Source organism: Vespa velutina, chromosome 6, assembly GCF_912470025.1.
Source record: "Vespa velutina chromosome 6, iVesVel2.1, whole genome shotgun sequence".
NCBI classification, from domain to species: Eukaryota; Metazoa; Arthropoda; class Insecta; order Hymenoptera; family Vespidae; genus Vespa; species Vespa velutina.
This window is the reverse complement of record NC_062193.1, coordinates 8,581,888-8,595,164: the sequence shown is the minus strand read 5'-3', so window position 1 is coordinate 8,595,164 and position 13,277 is coordinate 8,581,888. Positions and strand designations below refer to the sequence as shown.

Here is a 13,277-nt window from a genome sequence, read left to right as displayed (position 1 = left end):
TCCATTTGAAAAGTATAAAGCTTTTTGTATGATTCTACATATCACATCTCATTGAGCTAGTTGAGTTTCTACATATCACGTTCTCTTTGAGCTAGCTGTTGAGCTGTGATTAAATACGTATTATATATAAAAGTGCCAATTTTGAACAATGAATTGTACAAAGGGTTTATTAAACGAAGCAGTACTTTTATGTATCTATAGGTGAATTTTTCTATTTTTTTTTTTTTTTTTTTTTTTTTTTTTTTTTTGAAATTATTCTTCATTCTATTATTTAACGTTAAACGAATTTAATTTTAATAATTCCTTCCAATTTTTATGAACGCAAAATGAACGATCGTATCTTTTATTCGCGCTGATCGATAGACTATAAATAGTATGACTGTATACTTAATAAAAGTTTTTTCTACGTTTCAAATGATCTATATATATATATATATAGAGAGAGAGATGAATAGATATAAGTAAATCTATAGATACATATAGAAATTGTACATAATTAACAATTTATTACGTCCATGTCCGAAAAGAGAAATATTTTACATATATTAGGACGAAGGATATATTATCCATACAATGTACATCCTTATATTATGTATATATCGAAATATGTACATACATGTATATATTATATACATATATACATATATATATATTTTTTTTATTACAATCAATAATTAAGCTTTGCATACACCTGGCCTGAATGCATGTTATATAAATACGTTTAAAAATTCATTCTGTAATAATGGCAAAAAGTGTGGATCGATAAGTAAAATTCATTAAAATATTATCGTGTGCCTGCAAAGTGACGAGATGAAAGAATTTATTTAAAAGAGCAGTAAAGCTAATGATTAATCGTTTAAATGTCAGAGATCATTGATAAAATCTTCAACGCATTTTGATAGATTCAATTGCGCAACACGATCTTCTAGCACTTTTTGACGTCATGAAATGTAAATAACGTGATCGCGTTGTGTGGCATTCAAACGTTTAAATAAATTTGAGTCGATCTTACGGCGCAAATCTCACAAAAATCAGAATCAAAATATGCCGGATATCGAGCAATTTCTTTTTGTACAAAAAGATTTGCGCTTACGTACGATCTAATTATAAACAATGCCTATACATATAAGAAAATAAACAAGAAGAAAAATTGTATGAAGAAAAGATCAATAATATGTTTGAACGATTATTCCGGCATTTCTTACTTTCTTTATTTTTCTTGATGCTCATTATTATCACAAATCATGATAATCGTTTACATTTCGATCGATTTAACAAAAATAAATGAATATACGAAATGATTTAATTTAATTTGATGAACAAGACATTAGTTAATTAATCTCCTTGAGATTGTGTATATGTTTAATAATTATTTCATATTAAATTTTATAGAGGCATTTCTTTTTTTTTTTTTTTTTTTTTTTTTTTTTTTTTTTTTTTTTTTTTCTTTTTTTTTTTTCGTAATAATCTATAATATCTTGATAAAACCTGCAAATTTTTTTGTCATCTATATAGAATAGAGAAAGGAAAAAAATTCTTCAAATAATTTCTAGGAAGATTAATTGAACAAAGTATCGTCGTTAGAACGACAGATGCGAGTATGAGTTCGTATCGTTCCTTCGGCCGATCTGGAAATGCGAGTTAGACGTCTTCCAGAATGTTCAGGAGTACCGAAAAGCATAACAGCAACGGTCGATTGTCTACGACCTTGATTAGACTTTCCTCTATGTGCAAGGTAAGAATCCAAGAATTTGATACTCTCATAAAAACTATCGAGATCACAGCTTGAGTATCTTCTGGCTCGTCTACGTTGAAGATTAATGATTTTCGGTGTGCTACTAGGTGTATTAGCCATAGTGCTTGGATTGGTAGCCCCAATAACGCTTGCTGCCTCGGATATGAATTGAAACTCGTCGTGAAGTTTCTCGCAACTGTTGCAGACGCTGATGGTGGAAATCTTAGTTGCATAACTGTCACGCGAACATACGGACACTTTTCTAAAGGATCTTCCTAATGTACCGCAAGGAGTTGAACTTGTCGTGTTTACATTACTTATGGACGATGATCTGCTATGCCTCGAACAGCTGCTACCAAGAAGTCTGATAATAGCATTTTTATGGGATAATTCTTCTTCCTTATTTCTATTCATGCCTGACTCATCCGCCGTTTGTTCGAATTCTTCGTTCTAAAAGGAAATTATTCTTCGATGAGAAAATGAAAATTTTTTTCGTACGAATAGATAGGGAAAAAGAATAAATCAATTCACCATTGGAACTTCGAGTTCTTCTTCGTTCTGCTTGATCGTTATTTCATTGATTAAAACTGACTGATTGTTGGCACATCCACAGGCACCCTCGCAAGCACATCCACTTTGCGAATTATCGACGACATCGACTTGACGGTCCTTGTCTTCGTCTGTTCCTACGCCTTCTCCTGTCTCCTGCGAGTCTCCGTTGATGTCGATCGATGCATTCTGAGAGCTGTTCGGCTGTGGAGCAGAGTAATCGGTCGCGCAGCTCGGACACGAAGCAATGTAGTCCTGGAGATACGCACCGAGGACTTCAGCGTCGAGCGATGAAGAAGGATTTTTCATCTGTGTTATTTCATTCTCGTTATTAGATGGCTGGGATCGAGAGAAGTCACAACTTTTTCGTAACCAGGCACGGCGACATCTTTTTCTTCCAATAATCTCAATTTCTCCTATATATCCATTATTTAATCATTAATTCGTTCAATCAGCTTTTCAATTTGTTAACTTTTAATATATAGCTTACCCGATCCAGTAGAAGAAGAAGAAGGTATCTCTGAAATATTAAGACTTCTCCCGATTGATCCCGGAGGAGTAACGTACGGTGGTGGTGGACTCTCGGGAACCTTTGGATTCCTCGTAGTAGAGGTCATTGTTTGATTACAACGACTTGTACTGGCTCCCTCTACTACTAGATACATGGATGACTGTGGCTCTTGCTCGTGTCTCGAATATAAACGTAAGAAATGAGACGTTAAACGTGAAATGTCAGGCAAGACAAGAACGAACTCAAAAAGACGACGACAAACTCACGAACATCGACTTGGCGAATTTCTACTTCGTGGCTCGCAACTGAAGCTTCTCTTCTTTCGTCTATTACCGTCGGATTCTAAGCTCAACTTGACAACTTCGTCGTATCCAGGTGGTGCTTCGTAAACCGGTGGATCATCCGTCACTGAGATTTCATCGATCCTTGCTCCGTCTGTAATGTCAAAGACTGCTCGAAGTAACATAAATGATAATCTATGTTTCCGTGGTAATTATCAAACACGTACCTAGGAGCTCACTGATAGTCTGTAAACGTGATTGTAGTTCTCTCTGTTGTCTAGCTCTGGCACCCATTCTGTATAATAATATAATAAGGGCCGATATCAGAACTATCAAGCCAAGGCTACTCGCAACGAAGACCAATGTAGCTGTTTTTAAATCAGGGTAACGATCGATCTTTGGGAAATAATAATTCGCTTTATTCGTGTGCCATTTTCTATCCTGTGGTTCAACGTCCCAATCTATAGGCAAACGATTATATTTGGAACAAATTGGTATTAGTTCAAAAGATATAACCGGATCTAACTAGAGTCGACGTTACCTCTGTAACATGTAGCCGGTTCGTCACTGTTGTCTCCGCAATGATCGAATCCGTCACAATTAAGTTGGCTCGGTATGCATCTGTGATTTTGACACAGAAAGTCGGAGCCCGTGAAGCAATCTATTTATTATAAAATCAATCGATATTTATCTCCTTCCTTTTTTTCGTTTCCTTCGTATTCGAGAAACCGAAATAAACATACCCATGTAACTGAAGGCTGTGTAAGCTATAGCTAGATGCGATGTAGAACCAAAAGTACCACGAAGGCTCACGTGAAATCCACTGGTAACAGGAGCGATGTGTTCTCTGTGTCTAAGTGGTTGTAATTGGCTCACAGGATGTCTTAAAACTTCCAAAGGTAAAAGAGCTGATGTTGGTCCTTGCTTTATAGTCAATTCCGTGTTTCCAGCTGTCAAGTAATTTTTTTCTTCTCAATATTAGAATAAATCAGATTAGATTTCAAATGTCTTACCCATGTCTGCGAAGGTAACCACTTTTAAATACATATGAGTCTTCATGTGAAGAAAATTCTTAGGTGGTCTGATAAGCCACACGCAATCGTAAGTTTTTACACCTTGACCTACCATGTCCATCATAGTGATAGCCCCACCCAAATTTTCCACGTATCCTCCACAATCTGTTATAGGATGAATTGACTTGTCGTAAAGATGACCGATAACGAAGGAATAAAAGGCTTTGTATCCCAGGCCAGTACCACCATTAGCGTAGAATCTTATCAAAAGAGAGGGTCCGGAACTTACTATCACCGGTGGACGAAATCTTGCACCACTGCTGACATCAAGTCGTTGACCGTTCCAATCGTAAAACTACGGACACATGAAATATAAAAAAAAAAAAAACACGCAACTTTAAGATCGAACAATTTCAATGTCCAACGAAAAATACTTAGTACATAGGAAGTACTCTACGTACTTCCATGATAGAAACCGTAGCTAATTGGAAATCGCTGAACAACAATCTGACCCGACATGATGGAGCTTCGGAGGGACATGTTATTAGGTATTCCAAACCTAAATCTCGTGGATATCGAGCCGGAAAAAATGGTGACGTAAGAATACCTCCACCTGTACTATTCAGACCTTTCGTAACTGATGTCATCATTTCCGTTCCTTTAAGGTGTAGCCTGTTTCCTAGGGGTGAAAAAAGAAATATATATTAGATCTCTTTAACGAAGATATTATTTTATAATAGGACAGATTACTTTTACAGATCCTTACTTTCGGCCGTATATTCCAGGGTAAAAGCATGCTTATGCGATTGACTGTAGAGCAAAGTAATAGATAGCGTTCTGGTACTCGATCTGTACATGATAGGTGAATATAAACCGCAGTAAGGTGTACCTGAAACGTCTTCATATGGTGGCTCGGAAATCCAAACGTAATCACATCTGTGGATCATTCGTTGGCATAGAGAAAGGTTTGTCGTTGAAAAAGAAAATAAAAAGGATAATCAATGAAAACGTTTAAATATCATCTCTATACCTGCATGGATTATCCATCATAACACCACCATCGCCGCAATGATGCGACAATGCAATATTCTTGAATGTAACTATTATAACGCATGACGGACAGGTTACTAATTCGAGACTGCATTGATCATGGGAACTATTTGTCGCATAAATTCTTGATGTCTGTTGTCTAGGTGCATTTTTTATAAAGGATACATTTTTAGCATAAAGAATACCCTTTTCGCCTAATTCAAGATATAAACGCCTGCCATTGTGTGTTCCACAAATATCCTCATTCCTCACAACGTTACCGTAAATCACGGTGAACCAGCAGAATATGATGATTGTCACTTTAATTAGAGAGAAAAAAAAAAGAAAAAGGAAAGAAAACAAAAAGGAGAATATCAAAGAGAACGATCGATAAAATTTGCTTCTCGTCAAACATTTCTATTCGAATTTCCCGGGGTTTCGTTTACGCGCGCGAATGATCTTTTAAAATTCGTACAAAAATTTGCATTCTTCGAGGACTTAATAAATTGTAATAAAATAAATTTAATACTTACCATATCGAGCCTGATACATATTCGTCCAACGGAAAGAAACGTTCTGCTCGGCAAGAAACCCAACATGATTGCATATAATTTCGTTAGCTCGCAATTCTGTTACGTACTGTCCTATTAGGGTATAAAGCATTTTTACGGCATCTTCTGTGCGACTAACATACTCTTCTCTAGCAGTTTTATCGTCAGTATAACATAATGGTATATAGCCCTACGTAACAAGTTAGATATCAAATATGTATATAAAGAACATTAATGTCGAAATAAGCGCCGGGATGGATGAACATTGATTAGAAACGTTCTTTCATTGAAAATCGATTTCACTTATGTAAGAATTATGAACTTTGATATTTATCTAACGAGTAAAAGAAACATTAATGAATTTATTCTTCACAAAGAGAGATAGGTGACATGCGATAACGTAGAATCTATATCTGTATATAATATCTGTATTCATTTTCGTAAAGTAGAAATGATAAACTTGATATATTGAGAAAAAAAAAAAAAAAAAAAAAAAAAAAAAAAAAAAAAAAAAGAAAAAAATCCAACCGTACAATCCAGCTAACAGATAAACATCCTTCAACTTTTATTGTGATCTAAAAGAATTTAACTTTAGTATTGAATATACCGCGCGAGGATTCATGGCTGGCTTACGTCGTTTAAACGTCAGGTCGTAGTAAACTATAATGAATCCTGATTTGTTGACGAATGTAATATCCGAATCCACCCCAAGCTCGCCAGAAATGGATCTCACTATAAATCCAGAAAGGCAGAGATTTCCCTTTTGCATTGTTTGGACTCCATTGCCTATTATAACGTGAGTTGTCTTACGATAGAAACTTAACCTTCAATATTTATATTAAACATTTAATTTTCTATTACAATGTAATCTTTAATATATCATTGTTCTCTATTCTTAATCGATTACAATATCTATTGATGTTGAATGAAATGAATAAGGTGAATAATAAATTCAATACAATATTTTTTATGATTATGCAATAATAATAATCATAATACATTAGTCACATCTAATTAAGTGTTTGTTGCATTTGAAAAAAAAAAAAATTATTTCTTATGACTTTAATTACACAGTTATTTAATACCATTTATTGGTCATATGGGAATTTGCACATCGACTGGTGTAATCAGGGATTTTGCTGGTCCTTATCATGTAGCTGAAGATCATATGGCATTTGGTAAACCCATTAAATATTGGCAACTTCAATATACAAAAGCGAAAGGTGGTGTGCAAGGATGGGATATGGCCGTATCAGAGGCCAGTGAAATTTATAAAACCAGGATGGTAAATAAATTTAAATTCATCAGTCTCCTTTATTGTTTATTATCAAATTACATTTAATCGATTTTTTAGCATAATTTATTCTTCGATAATTGTCACTCACATGTTGCAAAAGCTTTAAACTTAATGGCTTATGATAATTCTACAAACTGGAACATGGTAAAACTAGCAGCTTTTATTTTGGTAAAAGGAAAATATGTAAAGTGAGTATTAAATATTTAAATACCATTAATAATAGTAATAGATATTATTCAATTCATAAATTTTAATAAACTATTTTTATTATTACAGTTTTTATGGTTTTCTCAAAAATTGGTTGCCATTTTTTATACTTGTCATCATTATAATGATTCTTGATATGGTTTTTAATTTATAATTTATATTTATAATTATAATTGCAATAATATTGATAAATAACAATAAATGTTAGTAATTTTGTTATATATAGAATTTTATAGGAATGCCAGAATTGTGAATAAGGATTTGTAATTCTTTTATTACATTTTTTAGTACACTCGCAAATAATTAATATCAAACTACAAAAAAGTAATATGTGTAAATATGTATGTATAATATTTATTTCTAAAAAAGTTTTATGACTGCAGTAAGTTAAATGTTAAAATGTTAATACTTAACACTTTTCTCAAAATATTCCTTTTTATCTAATATTACGGTTAATAATTAAATTCTTTGCAACAAGCTAATAGTTTATTTTAAAATAATTTTTTAATATTTTATATGTATTTGATTACATTAAGTAATGGCATTTAATCATCATCAACAATGATAAATATACAACTTGTAAACAATATTTACAATGACACACATGCTGTTTATATAACTATTAAATATCAAGAATATGTCCTTGTGCACAGTTTGTGTCATGTATCTGCCTACAAGTTTCTTCCTGAGCACGTAAGGAAATATAAGTATCATTATACATTGCAAGCTTGGCAGCAGAAATATGGTTTAAACATATGATTAATATGTTAATACTTTTTCTGTCAACATTTCCTAAGATATACATTGTCACTAACTAAAACTATTTTAATTATATTTAATAGAGCCATATACCTGGAAATTTATCTATTCCAAATTCACAAAGTATTACATCATAATTACATATAAGCAATAAATATACAAAAGAAAAAAAAAAAATAGGTAAAGCAATTACTTTTAAGTTAACGTGTATTCTCTAAACAATATTGAAATATCAAAATTCATTATAACATATGTAATAATAGATAAACGATATTTTATCTGTTTTATATATTTAGAAAACAAAATCGCTTTTTGCCTATAAATATTTAGATAACATTTATTGATTACTCATCATTAGTGCTATTCATTTCCGTAATGACACTCTTTTCATGTGAAAAATCATAATCTAAATTTTGCTCCTCTATTCTTTGGATAAAAGATAAAATTTCATTTGCACGTAACCTATCAATCTCAAAATCATTCATATTACTCTCCAACTGTTTACATAATTTGAATGGTACTCCACTTAAATAATGTTGCATATCCCCTTGCTGATTTTGTTTAGTTGAATTTGTAGGTAGTGTAGGATAAGTTGAAGCGTCATTTATAAGTGGATATAGGCCACCACCAGGATAAGGTATTCCATCCTGAGAATTTGGAGGTACAGGATACATTTGTCTTTCAATATTTACAAATTCATTTTCTATGCTAGTAGATGTAAGATCTTCAGTCGATTCAACTGGTGATTCCTTCTGATGTTTCTTTTTGCCAAAAAACCAAGACATCGTCTGCAAATAATTTGAATGAGACTTTGATAAAAAGGGAGAACAAAAGAAAAAAAAAAACGAAAAATAATAATCATTATAAATTATAAATGTAATATCGAACATAAATAGCATTCCATGTCAACATGCTAATATGAAAATTATAAACCGTACATATATACGTCGTAGAATATTCTCATTGAATTAACGAAAGAAGTATAAATTATTACTCACGTGTTGAAACTGGAAAAAAAAAAGAACAATAACAATAACGAAAAAGGAACTCGACTTAAAGGTTCGTTCTTAAAAAACTGACCATACTACGTTTTTACTTTAGTGGACTAATCTTAACGAGTCGAGGAAATTCTCGATAAAATTTATCGTATGTTCTTATCTATCATAACCTCTTGTCGTTACCGTTCAATATAGTTTTTTAAAAGTTACAACTCTATCAAACAAAGAGAGGCACATATGTCAAAAGTCAAAGTAGTATTGTAAGATGACGACACCATGATCAATTCAAAAATATATATATAACTATAATACATATATGCATTTGCTACTAGCGACGCCATTTATTTCAAGGTAAACGATAAAGAAGAAATTGATAGCGTTTCGTTCACGATAATATCTATCGTTTATATAATCACATAATTCTCGCAATCTCATTTTTAAAATAATTAAAAACAATTTTGATATATATATATATATATATATATATAAAGATTAAAAAATCTACGAACGAGATATGAACTTTACGACGATACGTATTAGAAAATTCAAATCAACGCGCGTAAATAAGAACTGTTCTCTAATTGGAGGAAGTATTGTATATAATATTCGAATACCATATGGTATTCGGTATAAGGGAATTACTAGTCGTCCAATAGATGGCGCTTTCTCGTTTTGCGGTACATCGAGTGATACTTTGGTTGACGCTAAAGAATCATCGTTATCGTCATCTATTTCGTTTCGTTTACGTCGCGCGTTGTTTCTGTATTGGCTTTCGAGCTCGTAAACACTCGAGAACATACGTAATAATCGTGTCCCGGGAACTATCAGGAGACAATCTCGTGATAGAAAGAGAAGTGCGATGGAATTACGTTTGTCCGTTGTTTTATTTTCGGTGATGGTAAAAATTTCATGGACAAGGTAAGGAAGAAAATTTCTCTCTTATTCTTGCGAGAATGTAACCATTATGATCGCATTGTTTTTATGCCCTTCCTCTTCTTCCCCGCCATTCCTATCTCCATCCCTCTTGCGTTGGAGCGCGCGCGCGTGTACTCAGAGAATGGCTCGCGTCTCGAAACGTGTCTATATCTCTCTTTCTCTCTCTCTCTCTCTCTCTCTCTCTCTCTCTCTCTCTCTCTCTCTCTCTCTCTCTCTCTGCATGAGATATCCAAGCAACATCCGGTGCTTTGTTTTTTCTGTGATCTGTGACTTGCATCGTTCGAATTTTTCGCAACGACAGCGATACCATTCGAAAGTAAAGTATATTAGCTCGAATAAAAATATTTTAAAATGAAGAAAGAGAAAGAGAGAAGTGAGAATCAGAAGTACGAATCGTGTTTTCGAACACGAAGGTGTGGCAGCTTGCAACGTAAGGTGAGTTCGATGGTGAACGTGGTTATAATACTTTGTGACAACCAACTGTTGTATCTTACTTTATTTCTCCATTCATTTCTTTACTTTCGTTTGACCATCGAACAAATCTACTTCGTTCTCATCGAAGAATCATCTTACGTTCGAATCTTTTATCTTCGGCATTTTTTCTTTCCTTTTCTTTTTTTTCTTTTTTTTTCTTTGTTTTGTTTTGTTTTAAAATCAGCGATCTCAGTTAATATTCGTACATCTCGATAAATAGATAAATCGATATCGGATTCGTAATGTATACTCTTACGTACGATTATATCACTTTATATAGCATTTCATATAAATGTCAATAAACAAAGAGAAATATATACATAGAGAAAAAGTCGTGATAGTAATAATAATAATAATAATAATAATAATAATAATAATAATAGTAGTAGTAGTAGTAGTAGTAGGAGTAGTAGTGTAGTAACGGCCATAATAATAATCAAAATAAAAATAATAATAATAATAATAATAAGCGTGTTGTAATAGCGATACGAATGTAATACCGGTTGTTTGACGTATGTAATTACGCATTTCGTTAGGAATAGTATTTAAGGTAAAAATACAACACGAAGATTACGTCATGATTGATAGGAATGTGTGGTAGTGTAAACATAAGCCTCGTTTCCGTGCAATCGTACATATGAACGTACGATATGAAAACAATGCCGAGGCCAGTGACGGATGACAACAATGAAGGAAAAAGAAAGAAAACAGAGAAAAAAAGGAGGGGGAAAGAAATTAAAAAAAAAAAAAAAAAAAAAAAAAAAAAAAAAGAAGAAAGAAAGATATAAAGACAGATGAATAAATGAATATAAAAAAGATAAAGAAACAACAACAGTAACAATAAAATAAAAAAAATTAACAGTAACAATCGTATATATTTGGTGTCATTAGTGTGTATCGCGTTTAAAGTGTATACATAATTTCCTAGCAAAACGCAATTGTTTTTCTTCGATCACTTGGCATATATATATATATATGTATACATATATATATATATGTGTGTGTGTGTTGTGTAAAATGCTTTATTAACATATATATCCTTGGATACGATATGGATACGACAGTGAAAAGAAATGAATCATCTGAATCAAATGATTGAACGCAAATCGTTGATATAGATGTATACGTGTTCAGGTGATATAGTCCGTAAATAGGTACTACTTCGTATGTCCATCGATAATTCATTTATCGCGGCCAGGTCATGCTAAGCGTTTATAATCCTGCCTAGCAGCAACATTTACAAGCTCGCTATTCTCGCTGATCGAAAACTGGAAATACCCGTATCGTTAATAGATTAGAATAGATACTCTTGGTTTTCTTGTCGTTGTCGTGACTCTTTTGGAAAAAGGAAAGAAACGAAGGGAGAGAAAAAAAAATGATAGGAAAAAGGAGAAAAAAAGGACGAAGGAAACCGACGAGAAACAAATTGATTTTACGTATCCATACATATATATATATATATATATATATATATATATATATATATATATATCCGTTTCAATATGTTTCTTCTTTATAAATTCTTCTTGGCAAATAGATATAGATTTCGAGTTTTCACGAAGAACGAGAATTTTAAGGGGGTTGCTTTCGTGCTCGAACGAGTTTTATTCGTCATCGTCGTCGTCGTCGTCGTCGTCGTCGTGCATAAATAGGCTAGGAATATCCCGACGATTATAGAAAGAGAGAGAGAGAGAGAGAGAGAGAGAGAGTCACATACATATACATATACATATACATATACACATACATATACATATACACATACACATACACAGGGGTGTGCGTTGTCAAGACACTTTCCACTCCGTTTATCCCCGTTTTATCCTGATTTATCTAGGCGACCATTCTAGAACGATCGATTCGATCCCAATGGAATATCATTCTTGACTTGATGCGAATTTTTCTTTCTTTTTTTCTTCCTTCCTTTTTTTCCTTCTTTCTTTCTTTCTTTTATATTTTATTCTTTAATATTTTAAAGTTAATGAAATAATATACGTGCTACTTTTAACATAACATAACGTTCTATATAATATACGTATGTATATCAACAAATATTTATTATAAACATGATTAAATTGAACATTCTTTCCTTAATCTTATTATCTATAATTCGTACACGATATATGTACTTATCTATAATATTGAAAATAAAATATTTCTTTCTTATCGTTACTCGTTTTTGCTATTGATTGGCATTTTGGCCGATATACGAACGTAATTATATTCAAACGACAAGAAGAAGAAGAAGAAGATGGAGAAGAGAAGGAAGAAGAAGAAACTTCCGCCTTTCTCGTGGTGCCAAACATAAACTCAAATGCGTTTTATAGCTGGTAAGGGTTGGATGGGAGATGGGGAGAGCGGAACGGAAAAATGTCTAAGCTACGATGCAACATCCTTCGAAATGATTCAGGAACAAGCACCAGCTTACCGATGCCAACGTTTTTGGCTCAAAAGAAACGATTTGTATTTCCCTTTCTTTCATTTTACATACATACATATGTATGTTCGTGTACTGTTCAATGTACATCTAATGTACATTATATTTACACGTACGTTTATATGCGAAACATCATTAAACGATTCGTAACTCGTACGAGAAATATTTGATTTGTAAATGAGCATTATTTTATGTATTATTCTTTATATTCGTAATTCTTTATTGTTCGTTATTCTTTCATTCATGAGAAATTATAATAGAAATTATAATCGATAATTATAGAACTTACAATTCTGTAGGATTTATTCATGATCCTAGGACTTTTTTCATTTTAATATTTTATAATCGAAAAATAATATTATATATGTTTTGAATTTCAGCGTGAGTCGATAACGTAGAATGGATATTTTGTTCGGACGATCGATCAACGGCCATCATCGTTCAACCTTTCCTTTGGATCGAGCACGATTTTAACAAAAAGGTAAAGATACCAAAATATC

The 13,277-nt window shown here is 32.5% G+C and overlaps 3 protein-coding genes across 7 annotated transcripts in view; 1 reads left to right on the top strand and 2 right to left on the bottom strand.

The window, feature by feature from the left end:
- Window positions 1-1,189: 1,189 nt before the first annotated feature.
- On the bottom strand, window positions 1,190-5,808 carry LOC124949964. 2 transcript variants are annotated; one of them, XM_047495910.1, is made up of 12 exons: window positions 5,652-5,808; window positions 5,120-5,438; window positions 4,856-5,025; window positions 4,551-4,768; window positions 4,090-4,444; window positions 3,820-4,026; window positions 3,618-3,737; window positions 3,304-3,537; window positions 3,062-3,245; window positions 2,775-2,974; window positions 2,267-2,700; window positions 1,190-2,185 (listed from the first exon to the last, which is right to left on the bottom strand). In XM_047495910.1, exons 1-12 carry the CDS (start codon window positions 5,779-5,781, stop codon window positions 1,559-1,561), a joined length of 3,198 nt encoding a protein of 1,065 aa, XP_047351866.1. In that variant the 5' UTR covers window positions 5,782-5,808; the 3' UTR covers window positions 1,190-1,558. The 2 variants fall into 2 exon arrangements, with proteins under 2 accessions (XP_047351866.1, XP_047351867.1); XM_047495911.1 differs by having other exon boundaries at window positions 3,062-3,230.
- The window catches only part of LOC124949968 (POU domain, class 3, transcription factor 2-like), a 54,128-nt gene continuing 42,688 nt past the window's right edge, over window positions 1,838-13,277 (top strand). For 3 of the 4 annotated variants that reach the window (XM_047495921.1, XM_047495922.1, XM_047495924.1), the window contains exons 1-2: window positions 9,604-9,848; window positions 13,158-13,258. The gene's annotated coding sequence lies outside the window, so the exon portion shown is untranslated. Of the gene's footprint in view, window positions 6,466-6,743; window positions 6,955-7,023; window positions 7,155-7,242; window positions 9,849-13,157; window positions 13,259-13,277 lie in introns of those variants that run through there. The other variant, XR_007101235.1, reaches the window with a different exon arrangement.
- LOC124949969 lies at window positions 6,966-9,262 on the bottom strand. Its single transcript, XM_047495925.1, has 3 exons — window positions 9,013-9,262; window positions 8,931-8,939; window positions 6,966-8,720 (listed from the first exon to the last, which is right to left on the bottom strand). Exons 1-3 carry the CDS (start codon window positions 9,013-9,015, stop codon window positions 8,277-8,279), a joined length of 456 nt encoding a protein of 151 aa, XP_047351881.1. The 5' UTR covers window positions 9,016-9,262; the 3' UTR covers window positions 6,966-8,276.

What these genes read in the sequence shown, in the direction of transcription:
- LOC124949964 (XM_047495910.1), bottom strand. Translation starts at nt 5,781, where the DNA reads ATGCTTTATACCCTAATAGGACAGTACGTAACAGAATTGCGAGCTAAC. An exon ending in GGTTACCTTCGCAGACATGG is followed by an intron (nt 4,027 to 4,089) that starts GTAAGACATTTG and finishes ATTACTTGACAG; the next exon opens with CTGGAAACACGGAATTGACT. An exon ending in AAGAACTCGAAGTTCCAATG is followed by an intron (nt 2,186 to 2,266) that starts GTGAATTGATTT and finishes ATTTCCTTTTAG; the next exon opens with AACGAAGAATTCGAACAAAC.